The sequence below is a fragment of the Leptonotus elevatus genome, chromosome 11 (genome assembly GCF_054856555.1).
Source record: "Leptonotus elevatus isolate MCC_2025b chromosome 11, RoL_Lele_1.0, whole genome shotgun sequence".
In the NCBI taxonomy this organism is placed as follows: Eukaryota; Metazoa; Chordata; class Actinopteri; order Syngnathiformes; family Syngnathidae; genus Leptonotus; species Leptonotus elevatus.
In genome coordinates, this window is record NC_141249.1 from 10108704 (window position 1) to 10129752 (window position 21049).

General features: G+C 38.8%; 1 protein-coding gene across 8 annotated transcripts; it reads right to left on the minus strand.

The window, feature by feature from the left end:
- Positions 1-2519: 2519 nt before the first annotated feature.
- LOC147165764 (uncharacterized protein C2orf72 homolog) lies at positions 2520-19043 on the minus strand. Of its 8 annotated transcripts, none has more exons than XM_086090091.1 (5): positions 18838-19043; positions 8601-8687; positions 5563-8515; positions 4554-4667; positions 2520-3128 (listed from the first exon to the last, which is right to left on the minus strand). In XM_086090091.1, exons 3-5 carry the CDS (start codon positions 6176-6178, stop codon positions 3037-3039), a joined length of 822 nt encoding a protein of 273 aa, XP_085946217.1. In that variant the 5' UTR covers positions 6179-8515; positions 8601-8687; positions 18838-19043; the 3' UTR covers positions 2520-3036. The 8 variants fall into 8 exon arrangements, with proteins under 8 accessions (XP_085946217.1, XP_085946218.1, XP_085946221.1 ...); XM_086090092.1 differs by lacking the exon at positions 18838-19043 and adding an exon at positions 8755-8945; XM_086090095.1 differs by lacking the exon at positions 18838-19043 and having other exon boundaries at positions 5563-7412; positions 8455-8515; positions 8601-8945.
- Positions 19044-21049: the final 2006 nt, after the last annotated feature.

A 21049-nucleotide genomic window follows, 5' to 3' on the forward strand; every position in this document is an offset into this window, starting at 1 on the left:
TTGTTTGTTTAGTTCATTAAAACGTGACTATATTCTTAAGGACTTTAAATTAGAAGATGGAAAAGCGGTTATATGTAAATATTTGACATTTCCGGTCCCAGCAAAAACCAAGGAACTTACATTTAAAATTCTTAATAATATTTACTCCACAAAGAGCTTTTGAAGGAGAAATTTAAGATGGATGTGGGAAATTGTGTTTTTTGTGAAAGTGTAAAATTTGACATTTCCGGTCCCAGCAGAAACCAAGGAACTTACATTTAAAATTCTTAATAATATTTACTCCACAAAGAGCTTTTGAAGGAGAAATTTAAGATGGATGTGAGAAATTGTGTTTTTTGTGAAAGTGTAAATAAAGATTTGGATCATCTTTTCTTTTTAATGCGAGTATGTTAAAAAATGTTGGCTTGACTTTCAACATTTGATTTGTTCTAAAGGAACACACATAGGTAGTAATCTTACTATCACGGATATTAAATATGGTTATTTTTTAAATAATAATTTTGATTTATGAATGAACAATATTATTTTACTAGGTAAACAATATATACACAAATGTTGTTTCTTTAGAACAAAACCAAATATTGCTCATTGGAAAAAGGAATTGAAATCTTAAAATAATTCGCTGTTTTTGTTTTTATTGAAAGACTGTACTTGTGATTTTTTTTCTTTCATTGCCCTTTCTGTCCTTTATTTGAAATGGAAATGCCCTATATGGTTGTTTGTTTGATTGTACTCATTATGTGAATTTGGAAAATTATTGTAATGAGATTGTACCTATTTTTGTTTGTATTAAAAAAAAAAACTTTCAGTATGAGCATCATACTCCCAATTAGAGACTCTTGTGCATCTGTTTTGGAAATGTACCTTTTCTCGCAAGCAATGGCAAAATGTTTGCAAATTTATTTTTGGACAATATCTTTTGTAATTTTGAGCTTTACTTACCTAATGTTTTTTTTTTGGGAGGGGGGGGGGGTGAACTATGACAATTCATTTGAAAAATTATATTAAACTTTTAATATATTTTGCTAAGTTTTATAATTCATAAGTGTAAATTTGTAGAGTCAAAACCTATTTTTTTTCTGTTTTTGAAAGAGATAGAAGCATTTTTACAGTCCATCTCTACTTCTAAAAATAAGAAGGCTGTCAAGACCTTAAAGATGCATTGTGCAGTTTCAAAAGGTAATATTAAAGCTTTTTCTACATCATGTATACTCCACTAATGCCCGGATGAGTACAAAGAGCCCTGACTGTTTTACTCTGACTGCACCTGTCAGCTTTTATCTTCCCTTTATAGTAGAGTGTGCGGACCCTCACAGTTTCTTTGATGAGGGGAGGGGCGGAGTTTTTCTTACTTCATTCGAAGTCGTGTATTAGTTTGTCAACAGTGGCTGTCGCTTTAAGATCGTGCACGTACTTGCACGTGCACCATGAACGAGCCTGCCACAGATGCTGTAGTTACGCTTTGGGCCAGAGGTGGCAGTCGCGAGTCAAAAAAGTGACAAACTGCACAAAGATGCTTTGATATTGTGTTTTCATTTTGGTGTTTTTAATATTTCTTAGTTTCAGACCCCTGGCAATTTATTATTATTATTATTTCCTCTTCCTTTACTGTTATTGTGAGATTGTTGTATATGACTTGCAAGTTAACTGTGATGTTTGTTTGTTTAATGTGTGGCTCTTGATTTCAATTTATTAAGCAATAAAACAAAAACAAAGTATGAGCATCATGTTGAATTGTATGTGCAATTAATAAATACATAATGTTAAGTATATAGATAATACACACAATTATGTAGGCTATTTATTAAATAACGGCTCCCACATACCACCTCATCAAACCTCTGACTTTCGAATATTTACTTCTTTAAGGGACTAAAATATGAAATATGCCAATGCCAATAAATATTTGATGGTCAAGTTAATAAATAAAAAATGCCATTAACTAAAAAATAATGCCACTCAATCATGACAATTCCTATGGAATTAAAAAAAAGAGCTATGAAAAAAATTCATGAACTATCCTGTAAGAAGTCATGAAACATGATCAAATATATATTAAATATAATTCACAACTTAATTACGTAATTATTTCACATTTTACTTGACTATTTAATTTGGACTCAAACAACCTTCCGTAGAGGATCAGTGATCAATCATAAAAAGTGACAAAAGACTTAATGGCTCAGCACTACATTCTGATCTACTCTTTAAAACAATACTTAATATGTTAGCAACGGATGCCCCTGGTTACAAGGGAATTTATCTTGACATAAAAAGTCCAAACACTAGTGATGGCAAAATGAAGCTTCATGAAGCATTTGCGATATTTTTTGACTCCTCTAGATGGCACTCATGATTCAAAGATGCAATGCAAATGTAATCCATTTTCATTGCACTTGCCTTTATCTTTAAACCAAGAGCACCATCTAGAGGAGTCAAAAAATATCGCAAATGCTTCATTTTGCCATCACTACCAAGCACCAGTTCTTATAAGTGAATGTCTTATACAACACATCCAAAATTGTGTACATTTTTTATTCAAATGTGTCATGGGCAATCCATAAGCCTAATAAATACAAACAACAATAGAGCACATTTGTTTACTTTTACAATCATCAAAAGCATACATCTAAGACACAGCATGTTTAAAAAAAAATAATGTGAAAAAGAAGAAGATTCAGCCCGATAGGAAGATGAGCTGTTCAGAAAAAAATATTTAATTGTTGATACTGTATCTTGGAGGCCAGTATTAATTCCAGTTTTCAGATAAAATACGGTAATTCAAATAAGTTTAACCCAAAATTCGGAATGCACAAGTTACAGTCGTTTAGCTCAACTGGTAATAAATGTGTGCACAATAATTGATTGTTCTCCTTGTAGTGCAAGACGATATTAAATGTCATAAGGCAAAGTCTGTATTATAAGTTCTGTCAGGCTCAGCACCAGAACCTTGTAGCACCAGAAATTGACATCCGCGACAACCTGAAGGCTCTTGACCTAAACATTATCCAGAGTTGGGCTCTTGATCCAGCGACATCAGGCATCTGCTCCAACTGATTCTTCATTAGGCCCAGCAGACATGGAATTGATTTTCAAATGAATGCTCTCCTCTACGCTTCTAGAGTCACCTAGAAGAGAAAAACAAATTTGCTGTGATAAATGACTCAATGTGAATCCCTTGTTTTCCCGTTATTAACTTATTTTGATACTTGTTTGCTTATCATTTGCAGTCTGGATGTAGAGGGTGAACATTAGTGATGGCAAAATGAAGCTTGATGAAGCATTTGCGATATTTTTTGACTCCTCTAGATGGCACTCATGATTCAAAGATGCAATGCAAATGTAATCCATTTTCATTGCACTTGCCTTTATCTTTAAACCAAGAGCACCATCTAGAGGAGTCAAAAAATATCGCAAATGCTTCATGAAGCTTCATTTTGCCATCACTAGTGAACATCTCTGCTCTGGAGGGATTTGACTGCTGGGAAGGTCACTAAAGTTAATACACTGGTGCCTTTGAAATAAGAATGTCATTTGTTCTGTGAACATGTCTCTTAACTCAGAACATTTGTATCTCAAATCATCTTTCCTCATTGAAATAAGTTGACTCATTCACTGCCATTGACGGCTATAAACATAAAAAATTCATTTGAACTATTTCTATAAGTTGAACATTTTTTGTCCACTTTTGTTAACAAGAGTATGAAAACCTAGATTTTTTTAAATTGTACATTTAGAACAGATATAACATTTGTGATTAATCGCGAGTTAGCTATTGAAGTCAAGCGATTAATTAATATAAAAAAATTTAATGGCCTGATGCAATTTACAAAAACAAAAGAAAAAATTATTAAAAATGAGGGACATCAGGCGATTAAAATTTGTAATCGTAAGTGATCGCATGACTTCAGTAGTTAATTCACAATTAATCACAAATGTTATATCTGTTCTAAATGTACAATACAAAATTATAGCTTTTCATACACTAGTTGACAAAAGTGGGGAAAAATGTTCAACTAATAGAAATAGTTCAAATGAATTTTTGACGTCTATAGCCGTCATTGGCAGTGAATAAGTTAAAATGGCATTCAGCTGTTTCACCCCCCCCAAAAAATAAATAAATAAATATTTTCAATATAGATAAGAGCACTCTATAACATTGCACAATATAAAAACATATAGTAAAAATGTAATAGAATGCAAATAAACAATGTAAATAAACACTGCACATAATGATTAAGTCATTGCAGCCTCCTTCTGGGGTGCATTTGGATCTGGAAGCTAACGAATTTCCCACCCACAATCAGGAAATCGAAGCACCTCAGAGCTGTCAAAAAAAACAAGGAAAAAAAACATATTATGTGTTCCTTGGTCCTCACAGGCTGACGAGCATGTTGTCTTAACTGGGTGTTGCCTGCTTTTCACCCATGGCGTGTAATCAGGAATAAAATTAGAAGCGAAAGTGTTGTTGCGATCGAATGGATTAAGGTTGCGAAACAGATGGTGTGAGTTGGAGTGCTCACTCCTGTCATTGACGCAATGTTGTCGCTAACCTCTTCGATTGCTGGCCGCCGGACTGTTGGCTTCATCTCTGGCTCCTCCTCCAATAAGCCTGAACAAATACTGGAATGGCCACAAAAGCGGGTTCCCTCTATCCTGGGGAATATCTGGAAAGCAATAATGAGCATTTAACAACTTGTCAATTTATCCTCAATGCTTTGAAAGCGCCTTTTGTTCTTGGACTTTTTTTCAGAGTGGTCTTGTGAATGTCATGCTTTGACCTACTTTCATTATGTCTGCCCAGTGTTAGCACTCATTAGTTGAGTTTAAGGCTGATGGCCCTTTAATCAACACAATAGCCTTCAACGAGGAAAAATAAGTATTCTCTTGTTGTAATGGGCGGTCAAAGCTACATGCTGTGCTTCAGGTTAAAGACCCCGAAGTTTAAAACAAACATGGTGGGTTCAATGCAGAGAGTAGAAACAAAGTTTGTACTTGCTCACATTTCACAATCTGGATTTGTTACTACCTAAATGGCAAAAGCAGACAACCATATTGTGCCTCTCAAATAAATGTTACATAATTTTAAAAGTGTATCCGAGCATATCGTGGGAATTTGGTTGAGCACTGTTCACAACAGTGTACATTGTAACACCATGGACAAATTGATCACACCTGCAATATCGTTTTTGAGCTTTAATATAATTAATATTTGAAATGACAATGCTGTTTACCATGACTATGTACCAGGAAGTACAGTGGCCTAAAAAAATGATATGCAGTAGATGATTTGGCAACCGTTTTTAGTTATAAATTAGTGAGTTTATTACCCAAGTTTTTAATTTGTGCATGATCTATTTGAATAGAGTCACAATATGTACCTGACCAATTTTGTTTTTCATGCAGCATGCCCCACTATTGTTAAAACAGCGGTGTAAAGTCAAGGCCTGGGGGGCAGATGCAGCAGACCATTCATTAATGTGATCCACTAAAAGTAAAACCAAGAACACGTGTTTAATGCTTGCTTTTGTGATTAAAGCAAATTGTAATTGGTTCACACACCCGCTGTTTGAGCACAAGCTATGACTCTGCAGACGTTCTTTTTGATGTCGAGCACGCTACTCGGTGTGTCGGGGACGAACGAGCCCACCCAGACAGTGTTCGCTGGATGCTGCGGGAACACTTTGCGGATGAGCGTCTCCAAGCGATGTAGGCATCGGCGGCTCTCGTCGCTCTCCCCGGTGGTGATACGCACTAATCCGATCAAGGCCGGCAAGGCGCCGCTGGCTCCTTTGGTGCGTGCCCTGACGTCCTTGAGGATTTTCTTCACGCACACCTCACTTCTGATGAAAGTGTGCCTAAAGAGGAGCATGATGGCGGGGTAGTCGATGGTCCTCCGACGGCTGGAGCGACTCGTCTGCCTCATAACTGTCGTCGGAGTGCTACACCGGCAGGCTCCAGAGTCCAAACCTTGGGGAGGCTTGTCGTGGCACTGATCACCCGCAGCGAGGGTAGAAAAGGGCGGTCGGTCGCCGAACAAATCGTCGATGAACTGGCGCACCACGTCGGCGTCGCTTTCGTTCGCTACATTTCTTTCTCCCGCATCGGTCACCAAATAGATCCTTTCTCTACCTCCAATTGAGGCGAGCGTCTTCTCAAAGTCGCACTCCTCCGACATGGCTACCTGCGTGCTATTGACCAGGGCGACTGGTCAAACCAGAATGGAAAAGCAAGCGCTGAGTGCCACCTCCGTGCCATGCGTACAGGGTTGACACGTTCGCACTGTTGTCAGGGGCACGCACGGTGGGCGCGGCTAAGGAGCGGAACCCGGAAGCTTAAGTCTATTTCTATTGGTTACTTCTCCGGGTAGGCGTTTAAAATTCGAAGGGCCCGGAAATGAACCATAGGCATGTCTACAGAAACATAAACATAAGCCTTGAGTGTTAAACCGTACAGTGATGGTACCGCCGTATTGGATGTGGCAATGTGTAGCGTTCAACATCGCTAGACATATGTACCAACCGTTTGTCAAAGCCAGGTCTCATGGGATTAAGACTGAATAAAAAAAATATATATTTTTTTGGTATATACGTACCCATACTAACATGATTTTGCGAAAATAATTTGCTGACTTTGTGACTATTATTTTACCTGTCAAAGTGGTTTATATTTTAAGTGAGAAACATAATCACAAAGGGGAGGATTTCCCTGTTACGTTGCTTTAAAACACTGAATATAAAAATGATTAATCATAATCACTGACTAAAATCAATACAAAAACTACTAATCACAAATTCACAATCGGTCAAATGAAAACGCAATACAGGATATTTACACATTTCATGATGTAGTTTTTATAGCCACAGAATGAATATGTCATTTTAATATTGTCACAAGTAGTGTAACGTATATTGGTATATTCAATTTGGCAGCATAAACACTTGTGAAAACATTAGAAAAATACATGCGTTGGTTTGAAGCTTATACAGATCCAACAGATCTAAACATAGGGATTAAACAATAATTACATTAAAATATACATATGTTGTTGTTTTTGGTGCCAATTATATCAATGTGTCTTACCGCTGTCTGACACTTCCAATATGGCGGACGCACTGACATATTGCAACAATGGCCTCACCCAATTGTTAAGATTTCTATGTATGAGTCTATGACATGCCACACAATCAGATCTCAATTGGTTTAATGATGAGAAAAAACATGTTGTTTGTAACTGAAGACAAATTATGTGAACGTGTGTAAACCACAATTAGACTTGCATGTTGTGGTGAAATAATATATAAAGTTTGGATGATGAAATCTCAAGGGGCAAAGGTCACTCTTGACTTTTTGCCTTTGAGTAGCCGCATGGAGAAACGTCCTGCATTTCATCCTTGGTTGTAGAGGCCAGCCTTTGCAGTAAAGAAGAAAGAAGAGACAAAATCAAGACCAAAGCAATACTTTAACTCAAGAGCCTTACTTGTATGCATCAGGGGGAAGTCAAAGCCGCCCTTGAAATTCTATTATGACAAAAAGAAAAAGAAAGGAAAAAAATCTGCAGCATTCCTAAGTACCTAATCCGTTAATCCACAAATGCCTTTTCCTTCATTAAAAAGGTGCTGTCAGCTAGAAATACCATTGCACACTTCACATAAAGTCTCACTAGTGATGAATAAATAGCCTGCAGGTCTCACCTAAACAAACACAAACCTTTGGACCAACGTTGATTAGTTGAGTGAGCTGTGTTTGTTTCCAAAGTCTCTGTTGTGCTTGTGCTTATATACTGACCTCCTTGTTTAAGCGAAACATCTGAGGGTAAAAAATGTCTCTTGAACCAGTCATAGAAACAGATGAATAGTTGTGGGTAAAAAAACACACAACAACTGTTTGGTATGAATGGCAGCATGATAAAACCATCTTAGTACTAAGCCACATACCCTAGGGCAGTGGTTCTTAAATTTGTTGGAAGTGCCGAACCCCACCAGTTTCCTAGTTTTGCATTCACCGAACCGTTCTTTATTGAAACATTTTTTTAGCGGGCAGGGGGGAAACCCTGTTTTTAATGGAAAGGACATAGTTGTGCCTTTTGAACACAACTGAATGGTGAGGATTTTGAGTAAAATACCCATAAAATCCAAAATACGGTGGCAATGGTTTTGATATTTTCAGAAGTTGAAGTGGACATAATGTGCATGTGCATTCTGGTGATGATTCATAGCATTTTTGTCAAGTCATCTTTATTTATATCGGCCATTATTCGACGTTTAGCTTTTGTACCTGTACAACTGTATTGGTAATTTATCAGATTTTTTTTTTCACTATATATTTAATTTTTTGCTGTTCCTTAAACTGTGCTATATTTTGGAAGTAAGTTCTCCAGCACTGATCATAATGAGTTAGCAAAGTAAAATTGTGCACTTTTTTACTCTATGACACCAGAAGGAGCGAGGATACATGTATGGATGCCTTCCTTTTTCATGTCCATATGCCCTGGAAAGAAACTTCATCGGCAAGACTGTGGAGCAAAAATATCATAATACAAAAATTGTAATCCTTGTTTTTTACTTGTCAGTCAAAGACTCACACAATATAATAATTACCAGTTGCCATCAAAGAATGCGGCAGGTGTGGTTGCTCCTTCAACGGCCACCAGGAAGTTCGTCTCCCTCGGTATGACTTCCCCGAAACTTGAAAGGAGATATTTGTTTAACAGTAAACACACAAAACAAAAAGCAAAACCAAAACGTCCCAAACCAGAAAGCCACACCCGATGAACACTTGCATATCGTGTCGCCTCGTTGCAAAGTGTCGTTAAAAATGAGCAAAACATTTTCAACCTATTAAAGAGAGACCAACACTCACACTAGAGTTTAATATTATGCAAACTGATGGCGTTATTTGGGCCCATGGGTCACATGCACACAAAAAAGGATCCACAATTACGAAACACTTTACACACTATTTTTGGCAAGTGATCAATATACTGTATATAAACCCCCAGCCATATATGTATTGATCTGAAAACTGAGGCAAGCACCCCAGAGACACAGCTTTTTGTATACAAATGATTAAAATAATTTCCCCTCACAATATGTCCTCTTTAAATAAAGTGTCAACATACATAATAAATATTAGCTGTGTTGCCAATTTATTTTAAAATATTATACATTTGAGATTAACATGCATAAAAAGGTACTGAAGAAGGATATACAGTTTGTGCCATATAATATATACCACTATATAAACAAGTAATATAAGCAATACCGAAATTGTGTTTGGGTTACCATAAAACGTCCTCTAGATGACGCTAGGCGCAATAATTTGAGTGGAAAAAAAGGTTAATATGCTAGACGTTCCTTGGATACTCGCTAGGTGGCAGCACATCCCTGTTAATGGCGGAGTAAAGGAAGCACACATCACAATTCGTCCATCTATCTGACTGTCTTTTTTTAAATATATATTTTTTAATTGATCTTGCTTCTCTTTCAATGATGTTACTTAATGCACGTTTAAATCGTGTTTCTTTATCATGAAACAAGGAGGTTTAAATGTACTGGCTGAAAGGTTTACATTTACCAGTCGCAGGACACAATTAGACAAATATGCATTCACAATCACATTTTGGAATCAAAATTCGGATTCAACATTTGTTTTTAACGGGCAATTCGCATTTATATTTGAGTCACCACCAATTCATGCACAGTCCCGGTGGACAGAGCATGTGTCCACTAAAAAGACACAAGGGCTCAGTGAGATTAAGGGGTTAGATTAGAAGAAGGGGTTTGCCACAGATGGCAAAACTTTGAATACATCACATGAAACCCGCATTCCATGCCTGGTCAGAGGTCATGGAGCCGACAAGATGCACAGTCCTAAGAAGAAAACGAGGGGTTGTCATTCACGTCAACATCGACTTATCAGTCTAAAATTGTGTTTTGGGTGTTAACCCCCCCCCACCCCCCACTCTTTCTTTCTTTCTTTTCTTTTTTTTAGTGCTTCTATTATTACTGGCAGCACTGTGGTCGAGTGCACAGTGCATCTGCCTTACAGTTGACATTTTCTGGGATTAAAGCTATTTATAAATTATATGCATTTATCCTTCATAATGGGGCAGCAATTGAAATACTTCAAACTCAAGATTTTATCTCAATAATGTTTTACTTATGTACAACTAACTTTAGTAATTACAAATATAATATTCAAATTCTTTTTTTTTTATGATACACAGTACTCGTATTACATATTTTTAATATTTTATGCTGGCATTGGCGGGAAACAAATTGGCCCAACTTCAAGTTTGAAAAGTGACAATACTTAATAGTTTTAATGATTTTGTCAGGTGATGATGGACTGAGTTAACATTTTTATGCTGAATCAACAAAATGCAAAGTGAGTACTTTTTATTGAGTGCAACTTATTATCATTTTATTATTATATCTAAAAAAAGGAACTACAAAATCCCTGATAATTTTACAATGGCTTCATTCAAATACAGTCATTAACTTTTTCCCACTTTCTGTTGTCATGTGTTGTGATCGACAGCTGACAGAACAAAGCATAATATAATCATAAAAAAAAAAGGAGCACATTCTGCTATTGTATACGATGACATTGAACAAGCAGTAAAGCCTCAGAGGGACGCCCTTTGTTTCCAGCATGAACATTTTTGTTCACCTGGCCGTCAGGGTCAATTATTGAGCAGGCTTTTCTATGATGCAAATCAGGCCACATTTGAAAGGTAGACCTTGGTTGTATTAATTGAATTCTGGATTTTGATGTGCAGGTGCACACATGCATAAATCACAAGAGCAACCTTCAGTTCAGAAGCCAAATAGTCAGAGGTATCCAAAAAGTTGTGGCCAGAAATAATAGATTAACAATTTGGAGCTCAATAAAACTGGGATTGAGATGTCAGTTTAGTGAATATTTAAAAGATTAACTTTACTTTATTTTTGGTTATCACCACAGAAAGTGACCTTAGAACTGTAAGGCAGACATGCTAACGACTACATTGCTGCCCTAGTTTTACCTTATTGGGGGAAGTCAACCCCCAAATTTTCTTCACAATAATATATTCAATGCATCCCCACTAGTCTAAATATGTTATTATATTTAACATTGCTTCTGTGAAATATGAATTAATCAGTAAAATCCACTCGTTTGTATCCATCTCAGGAGGCGGCCATTTGACCACTTGCTGTCGACTGAAAATGACATCACAGTTGCTCAGGACTCGGGTAACGACCAATGATGCCTCAATTGTTTTCGGAATTTGGTCATATAACCTTTGCAAGCTGAGTCATCATTGGTCGTTAGCTGCATAGCGCTTATTTTTAGACTTATATGAGCGCTAAAAATGTTGAAATGTGTTCAACTTCAGAGATTCCATTGCTCATCTCTTTGGCCATTGTGTGAAAAAAGAAAGTGTTACTAACAGTGCTAATTTTCCAAAGACCCCCCCCCCCCCTAATTTGAGGATCCTGACAAATTGTCCTCCTGTGTACCGCTGACAAAATGTCATCCGTCTTGAAGCATAATCGAGTTATCATATCAACAAATGTCCCATCAGGGGCTCGAAAAGGGTGACACTTCTAAAAAGACACCCGGAGACAACACATTTCTAACAGCGGGACACTCGGAAGGTCGTCCAGGGACGTTTGAAAGGAAGTGACCCCCCCCCCCCCCCCCAATGTGGGGGATCCCTCTAAGGGTGAGTCCAAACTCCTATCCCCAGGCGCTGGACATAGCCACGATGTTAGCATGAGAAATGTACATGAGTTAGCGCTACATAGACATGCACATGCATACACACAATGGGCCTTCCCAGCACAATGCGCATCTTGCAGACGGGACAGCGCTGACTGAAGGCCCACTGTGGTGGTGTGAGGCGACACGGGTCAGAGTTGAAGAGGCTCATGTACTGTTAATGTGAGGTCATGCTCATAAATCACCATTGACAGCATCCATCTCTGATGGTCCTAAACACCACACTGGTGCTATGGTGACATTAGTTGCCTTTGTGCGGTCAGGAATGTTCAAAATGATGAAGTCCACCCAACAAAGGAGGAACATAGGAATGATTTAACCTGTGTCAAACAACACCTAGGAAATGGAGAAAGGCCAATTTTAAGGAATGTGAACAATTTCCTCACCATCTGATCCAACATACCGCCAGGTGGTGATCAGTTGTAAACCTGGCAAGCCACACCCACTTGAAAGAAATAAAGTGGGTCTGGACAAGCTGCCATTGACCGCTGTTCGGCCTGCTTCAAAACAAACCGTGCAATCCAATTCGTTAATGTACTGTGACATATTCTTCGTGAGCAATGTCACTCCTTGGCAAGATAATCCATCCCACCTCACAGGTGTGCCATATCAAGATGCTGATTAGACACCATGATTAGTGCACTCTGAAAGGTGCAGTTTTGTTTTATTGGGGGGACTGGGGGAGGGGGGGGTGTCTGGGGACTCAGAAAAGCAGTCAGTACTGACTATCTCGGCAAAGGAGAAGTGCTCACTATCACAGATTTAGACTGGTTTGTCAACAATATTTGAGAGAAATGGTGATATTGTGTATGTAGAAAAAGTTTCAGATCTTTGAGTTCATCTCGTAAAAAAGGGGAGCAAAAACAGAAATGTTGCATGTATATTTTTTGAATGTATATCAGTGGAGTACCAACGTCAAGAGAAGTTAAACCCCTGGCGGACATCTTACGTTGCCATTCGATTAGGTCGCCTTACTTGAATACAACGATTTCTCCCCTGCTTTTTCATGTCAGTTTGTTTTACTTTTTGTAAAAGCATGTCATTTTTAACCTCTTCTATAAAACATCTGGCTCACTCTCCATTTTTAAAATTGAAATGCGGGCCATGAAATATAAACGTTGAAAGCTAGCATGGACTTTTTTTGCCTATCTGTATTTATACATCCCTCAATAATATTTCCGAGATGTTTGTCTCTCTTCGGTTCTTGTGTCCTACTCGTGTGTTTATGCTGATGCTGCGTGGAGGGAATGCGAGCCAGCATTCCCTCCATGCACAAGGCTGTCCAGATAAGCAGATAGGGGGTGAGGTCTGGCTCAGCAGAGATGCAAATGTTTGACAAGCTCTTTCACCATCTGAGTTATCTAACTCTTGTATCTTCACCTGCACACACATACACAAACACACTTGGGATTCACAAACCCGCATCAACAATGACGGGTTGCCATCAAATCTTTTTTTTTTTGTGTGTGTGTGTGTGCGTGTGTGTTTTCACAAGATTTTAATCCCGCTCAAGTGCTGAGAGCTGGCAAAGTACACACGCTCTGCTCGTTAGTCCCTCCATTAATTGAGTTAGTCATTTGTGAGAAGTGCACTGAATTAGCCTCTCCGCTCTGCTACCTCTCAATGTTAAGCGTCTGATTAGCAGTGTGCTGTGTTTCTTTATTTGTGCCGAAAAGCAAGAAGACAGGTACAGAGCAACCCCGCGAGGAGTTGGGGGATCAACTTTGACCTTTTTGCGGAGAATGACGTAAGTCTATGCAGCAAGACAATACTCCCAGCACGCAGCCCTCGCTGGCTGCCACAATCAAGCCCTTTTGGCGAGGGCTCTGCGGGCAGAAAGCCCCCCTGGAGTGCTGACTGCTACCCGGGGGTCTTTCAGTGCTTTCGCTCTTCTCCAGCTCACCAAGCGAGGCAAGAAAAACTCAATAAGAGAGAAGCTACAAGGGGAACAATGCGCTATAGAGGGCATCTTAACCCGCAACAAACTGTGTCAACATGTGTGAGGAGCGCATGGAAAGACGGACACGGAGTCCGCCAAGGACAGAAAGGACCGTTTCCACTGTTGCATGCGAGAGGGATTTGCTCTCTTTTCAAACATTTTGAGGGCAACAGATAAAGTGGAGCGTCGAGAGCAGGGCCTTTCCTCCCCCGGAGGGGTGAAGAAGATTATTGTCGTACACGGGCGAGAAATAAAGCCGCCATCAAAGTCGACGAGGAGTGTGGCCCGGATTGAGAGAGCGAAGGCTAGATGTTACGATGAGGGGTGAACGCGGACACATGCGGCGTGCGCGTCGGCGTGTGTGGTCCGCACACGTGCGGGTGTATTAGAACCTTCCATTTTTCAACCGCACTGCGTCCAGCGTGTGCGCTCCTCTCATGTGTATATAAAGGATCTGTTCATCTTTCAGTTCCAGTACTCGGATGCATCCAGTCGTGAAAAGGCTTCATTCACCACTTCCCCGCAGTAATGTTAGCCACCGCTCCAATTGAACAGTTTAGCATCAATTGGGCCTAAGTGGGAGCGTGTGGGAGTCCAGGTGCTCATCATTATGCTTTCTGAGGACACGGGGAGGGAACCATGTGCAAAAACAAGCCATCGTTTGTGTCATCACGTAATATACAGCTCTTAGTAAAGTTGAAGTCCACTTCCACAATTCTCAAATATATTAGAAAATGTGTTCAACAAAAGGTTAGGTTAATTTTTAGTAAAGTAATCTACACTCAGGAAGTCAATATGGATTCAGGGGTAATTGATCGACAGCGCATGTAATAATAGAATCAATTAGAGAGATAACAACATGCAATTGGCATTTTCATTGACTTGACACCGTTAATAATGATTTTTTTAAACTAAGTTATATAAATTTGGTATCAAGTTATTTGGATATAAGGAAGCAATTTGTGCTGATTGATTACTTGTGGTGTCCCTCAGGGGCCGTTATTGGGGCCCAAATTATTCATTACAGTGTTCCCTCGTTATAACACTGTTTTGTTTTCGCAGCCTCGCTGTTGCATAGATTTTTTTTTTAAATGGAAATTTTCTTTTGTTTTGTTTTTTAACAGTAGTCTACTTATTATTATTTTTTAATCTACCACAGTCACATCACATGACCAAACCCAAACCCAAAAACATGCAATTGGCATATTCATTGACTTGAAAAAAGCATTTGACACCACGAAGTATGACTATATTACAAAGTTATATAAAAATGGTATCAAGTTATTTGGATATGCGGAAGCAATTTGTGCTGATTGATTACTTGTGGTGTCCCCTAGGGGTCAGTATTGGGAGCCAAATTATTAATTACAGTGTTCCCTCGCTATAGCACTGTTCACTTTTCACTGCCTCGCTGTTTCATCAATTTTCTTTTTTGTGTGTGGAATTTGGCTTTTTTTTTTTAAACAGTAGTCTACTTTTTCTTTTTTTAAATACCACAGTATACCCACATGCTCAGCTTGTGAACATCACATGACCAAACCCCATAAAACAGGTGAGCTGAGATTTTCGCAAAATGAATCCATGGGTACTGTTATGTAACCCGAACCCTAAAATGCGACTTATAACAAGTGGCATTGTACAGTATATGATGATACTGGAATTTTACTCCTTTGAATGTGAGTATTCTAACTTTAGGCGTTTGTTCTTCTCTTCACACCTGTTGTAGAGAAGGCTTCTTTTGGAATAGGTAATGAAAAAAGAGCTAAATGTGCACTGTAAAAACATTACATTGGTGCCATCTTGTGGCATCTTGGTACCACCGACCTATGTTGAAATGACTCGAGGGGCTTTATTTAGGCAGGCCATAGCCCAGTCGAATAAGAGAAAGGTAGTGCTTTGCCATTAAAAAGCAGTGTTTAATATTATTTGGCTGGGGGTGTCAATGACTTGCTATTTGGAGCAGGGCTTGCTTCCAACTCCCCAAACACTTTTACAAGCAAGTTTTGACATCCAGTATTGCGTTAGCTGCTTAGTTCTGAGGGAGAAATCTACTATCTGTCATCATTACTTGGCCTCAGTGGAGTTCTACACTCCACTGACTGCTCTCGTTTGACGTTGGTTTCTTTTTCCAGATTATGAAAATATTGTGTTATCATTAAGCTATTTTAACTGAGTATCGAATTTCTGGTGGCGATGAAGTAGCCTCACATCATTTGATGACATGAAAGGGGGGGAAAAAAAGGCTAATGACAAACAAAGACAGTCTGTGGCCGAGTGTATCATCACAGATGAAATTCCTCCACTAAAACCACATCCTGAATATTTACCGCCTCGACAGACGACCGGGGCCAGCTCGTGCTTCCCGTTGGATGTTTTTGGAGGCGACACAAATAGACGCGTTCATTACTAGGATCAAAGAAGACATTCCGTGGGTGTCGGAGAAGCTGGAGGTTTCCGTTTCTACACTCAGCATCTTTACAGCTTTGAACAGCCTCCACTTCAATCCACTAATACGGCTGTTGAGCAAAGATGGCTTGATAGTTTAACACAATAATACATGTATGTGACTGACGAAGCGGTCTTAAGTTGTGGAAACCCCCGTTAAAAGGCTTTACTCTTCTTTTTTTTCTTTTCTTTTTTTCCTTTTTCTTATTTTTCTTAAAGAGCTCAGTATTGTTCATTCGGTAATTTTACCGATTTGACATGTCATCATCATTGCTCTCTTTTTTATTTTAATTTTTAATTTTATTATTTTTATTATTTTGTATGTGGGTGAGAATGTGTATGTGCATGTGTGCGTGCGTGTGAGTGTGTGTGTATGTGTTTACTCTTCTTTATGTCAAACATATTTGAGCACATGCTGAATAAATATCACATTATATATTTTTAATCACTGCACCCCATGTGCAATGTAATTACAATTATGCTTTAAATTTACCATTTTAATGAAATTGGATCTTTCATCTGCTGGACTGTGACACGTTTTCGCTCAAATCACTCGCCAACGTCAACTCGAATAGCAAATCAATATTTTGAGTGCGAGTCTAAGCGCTCATAATTACACAATTAAAAAGAATATAAAAAAACAAAAAAAAGGCAACATTTTTTGTTTTCTTTTTTTTGGGCTTCAATTCACTGGACATTTTTTTGTTTTATTGGATTTACATTTTACAAGTAGCTGTGGTTACACCTGTATGACAGTTAGGAACGTCAAACATTGCCAATAAAGTTTTTATGGTGGCAACAGTTTGACCCTAGAGCGGATTGAGTTATAATTTGCTATGGGAAGAAATCAGAGAATGGCCATCGTCTCGGAATGGATCGTATTAGACCTTCGATTGGATTGGAGTTTCAAGTGCACAATTCCAAAATGAATGACTAGATCAGAATTTTGGGGTTAATTTCAATGTATGCCACAAGTGACACATCCGATATTGGAAAAAGCTGGATTCTGCTATGACAATTATTGATTACATGCGTTTGTCACTCATATTGTATCCCAATTATATTATTTGAGAGAACTTTGCCACTTGAGCCATGCAAAAAGTGTAAATCCAAACTTAACAAAGCTTCATTCAGTGTTCATTTCCTGGCACTTGATACTGAAAAAGAAGGAACATGGTTTTGTGTAAAGGTGGGCCCATCCTGTTTCCGCTCTCACAAGCAAAAGGAGGACGAAGCTCAAAAGAGAGAAAGGATTGCATAAGAAAAGACTTCCTTTAAGCGGTAGTGAGGGAGCGAATACTGCTGGTGAGCATCTTTTGCTTGTCAGTGAGCCGCTCTGTAATATTTGACATAAATTCTTATTTTTTCAGTGCATACACTATATACAAGGATGCCTTGAGAAACGAGTGACCAACGAGAGTTTATTTTTTTTAGCTATCCATTTAAGGGGGTGGCCATTTTGCCACTTGCTGTCGAGTGAAAATAACATCGCGGTTGCGCAGGTCTCAGGTAACCAATTGCAGCTCAGCTTCAGAAAAAAAGGCCAATCACAGCTCACCTGTTTTCTGAAGCTGAGCTGTGGTTGGTTGTTACCTGAGACATGTGCAACTGTGATGTCATTTTCACTCGACAGCAAGTGGCAACATTTGCTGCTTAATTAACTCATATTCCCTCCATCCATCCATCTAACCATTTTCTTAACCACTTGTCCTCACAAGGGTCGCTGGAGCCTATCCCAGCTGGCTTCGGGCAGTAGGCGGGGTACACCCTAAACTGGTTGCCAGCCAATCGCAGGGCACACAGAGACAAACAACTGACTCATATTCCACTAATGCAATATTAACCAGAATACTGCATTTAGACTAGTGGGGAATAGAACATTTGGGGGGGGGGGGGGGGGGGGGTTGACTTCCCCTCTAATCACAAAAGAGTCTCAAATTTCTTCACACACTCACAAATATTAACGATCCCTGATCTTTAACCACCACAGGCTAAGGAAAAACTCACCATCAGGGGAAAAGGTGGAAGTTCCTATAAGTATTGCTTTAATATGTTTTAGAAAATACATAATTTTTTATGGGAGGCTGGAACGGATTAATGGCTTTTCTATTTTTTTCAATGGGGAAAGATGATTTGCGATACAAGTGTTTTGAGTTTTGAGCATGGTCACATAACGAGTTAAACTGATATACAGGCACTGCTGTCTGTATATAAAAAAAAAAGTGCATATGGTCTCTCATATCACGGATTTCCATCTACTGTCTTGTGTGTTGGTCTGGAACGTATCCGCCGAGATAAATGGGGGCTCACTGTATTGTATTTGATAACCCCCCTGAGGATATGACACACACACGCCCACAGAGGAAGTCGGCCCTCTGCACACACTTAACCATTGAGCAAAATGTCAGACCGCAGCGTGCGTGAGCTCAACGCCACATCAAACATCGTTGGATGGCGTGCTAATACAACAGACCTGAGTCTGGGACAAGATGTTGCAATAAAAGTTCACTTAAGCAACAACACAAATTAGGCGGTTGTTATGACGGTAAACAGCAGACTACATACATGTATAAAAAGCCAATAAATGCGTGTGCAGCAGCCGACCTCTCCCTCACCTCCTTTTCCAGGCAACCTTGTGGTTTAGCATGGCCACGCACACGCACTGTTTCTACACCACAAGAGCTCACCTTGACGCACGTGTTTTCCGGCTGACAGGCACCTGGAGCAGCTGCTGGCCCGTAAAGCACAAACAGCGTCAGGGCCCATCAAAACCCCCCTCATGGGCAGCCATCTTTCTTCCCTCCTTGCAAAAAAGAATGAACAGCATCCTTTTTACCTCAAAGTCATGGCACGCTTTTGCACATGGACACGCAGCATTTGAATGTTCTCACGCACACTCCAGACCACAAACACACACGAACCCTGAGGTGAGTCAAATGCACGCCTCTTTTTTTCTTCTGTTTGCTTTCCCAGAAGCAGACAGCAGCCCTTGTGTGTGTGTGTGTGTGTGTGTGTTGAGGCTGTTTTTATCAGGCTCAGCATCAGCATGAGGATGCTATGTTCATACTCATCATTGTGTGGGCACAGGGACAGCTTTTTCCCACCTGCAGGTGGTCCAAGTGTCAATTAGCTTTGAAGGACAGTGGTGCCTTGGTCAGTCAATTTTTATGCAATGGTTATTCGAACACATTAGTGGAGCAACACATGTTGACAGACAGTAAAACAGTACTCATAGGCATATCTTTTTCTAAATCATTTGCTAGAAATGGGTAATGATAATACTAGAGCTTACTGTATAATTTGTGAAACTTTGTGTCTTTATGTACACACACCAGAAGGAACAGCACAATTACCAAGAAAGTGAAGCAAAAAATTTAGTGAAAGCTGTTTAAGTCTTTACATTTTATTTAATTGTGTCTTTTATTTAATTTATTTAATAATTTGTATTTAATTATTATTGTATATTTTGATAACATACAATAATATTGAGCGGTATTTTTCTTTAAAAAAACCCTCATTTTTTGGTGTAATAAGTTTTGGAATTGTATGCTTTTATCTGACTTTGATCAATCAGATGCAACCTTAAATGAGCATTACCGTCCAACAGGTTAACGGTATCTAGGTGCATTACAAATACAAAATAACTGTTTGAAAACAATATATAAAATAAAAAATGCCGTTTCTTTAGGTATATGTCAAATATTATTCATATTGATATCACAATATTCAACACACATATTGCATATTGCATGTTTTGCCAATATCGTGCGGCCCTAATTTGAGCTACAAATATTTTTGAGTGTGGTCACTGAACAAATTAAATTCCTATCCTAAGGCAATACTGTAATCTACATGGCATGCACACAACAAAATGGTGTGTTTATTTCTGGGTGGGGTACACCCAGGACTAGTCCTCAGCCAGTGCCATTCACATTGATGGACAATTAATTTATTATTGAACTGAACCTATATTTCTGGAATGTGGGAGGTAAACACAGAACATCCAAACTCCACACAGAAAGCCCCAAACACAGACCCTCTCACCTCTGAGGCAGATGAGCTAACCACTAGTCCGCTGTGCTACCCCTTGTCATTATAGCACTGGCCTCAAAATAAACAGAAACAAGTATCTTCTCACTATACTCACAAGGTTGACAAATAAATGAAAGCAACAAAGAAGAGTCTATGTTTAATGCTGTGCTGCCTGCTTACAATTTAAGTATAAACTTAATAAAAAGGTGGCATGGCCACTAAAAGACATTGACAAAAGAATGTTAGTTGGAACTTAGTTAAATTGTAATGTAACTGCAGCTGGGGTTGAGCACAAGTATTTAGTTATTGGATATGCAGTGGAAACTCAAAGATGGAATACCAACTGGATGCTGGTTGACTTCCAAGTTGTTCTTATTTCAAAATCATTTATTCACAAAAACAGATAAACTAACTTTATGTCAGTTATTATTTGAGAAGACAAAAAAGTCGTAAGAGTGGTTTGGGACCATTAAGATATAAGATAATATGTTTGTGTAGCTAAGTGAGCAAATTAATCACTACAAATTAATTAATTAAACGTAAGCACCGGTAAGTAAGATTATGAGCACAGCCTTAAATGTACAAAAGCTAAATGTCGCTTAATGACAAAAATGCTATGAATTATCACCAAAATTCACATCTCTACCTATGTCAACTTCAACCTCTGAAAATATCAAAACAATTGCATCGGTATTTGGGATTTTATAGGCATTAAGGCTTTTTCTCACCAAACAATGCGCTCATAAGAAAGTAAGTAAGAAAGTAAGTCTGTACCAACCTACCTACGCAAGTAAATAGGAAGATAAAATTAAAGGAAATATGGACGCTCTTCTCTTTCATTCCAGTGGTTGTTCCATACCAAACTCC

Excerpts from the sequence above, each read along its gene's own strand:
- LOC147165764 (XM_086090091.1), bottom strand. The coding sequence starts at position 6,178 with ATGTCGGAGGAGTGCGACTTTGAGAAGACGCTCGCCTCAATTGGAGGT. Across the intron at positions 4,668-5,562 it reads AGCTTGTGCTCAAACAGCGG|ATATTCCCCAGGATAGAGGG; the intron begins GTGTGTGAACCA and ends ATTGCTTTCCAG. Across the intron at positions 3,129-4,553 it reads GGCGGCCAGCAATCGAAGAG|GTGACTCTAGAAGCGTAGAG; the intron begins GTTAGCGACAAC and ends TTTCTCTTCTAG.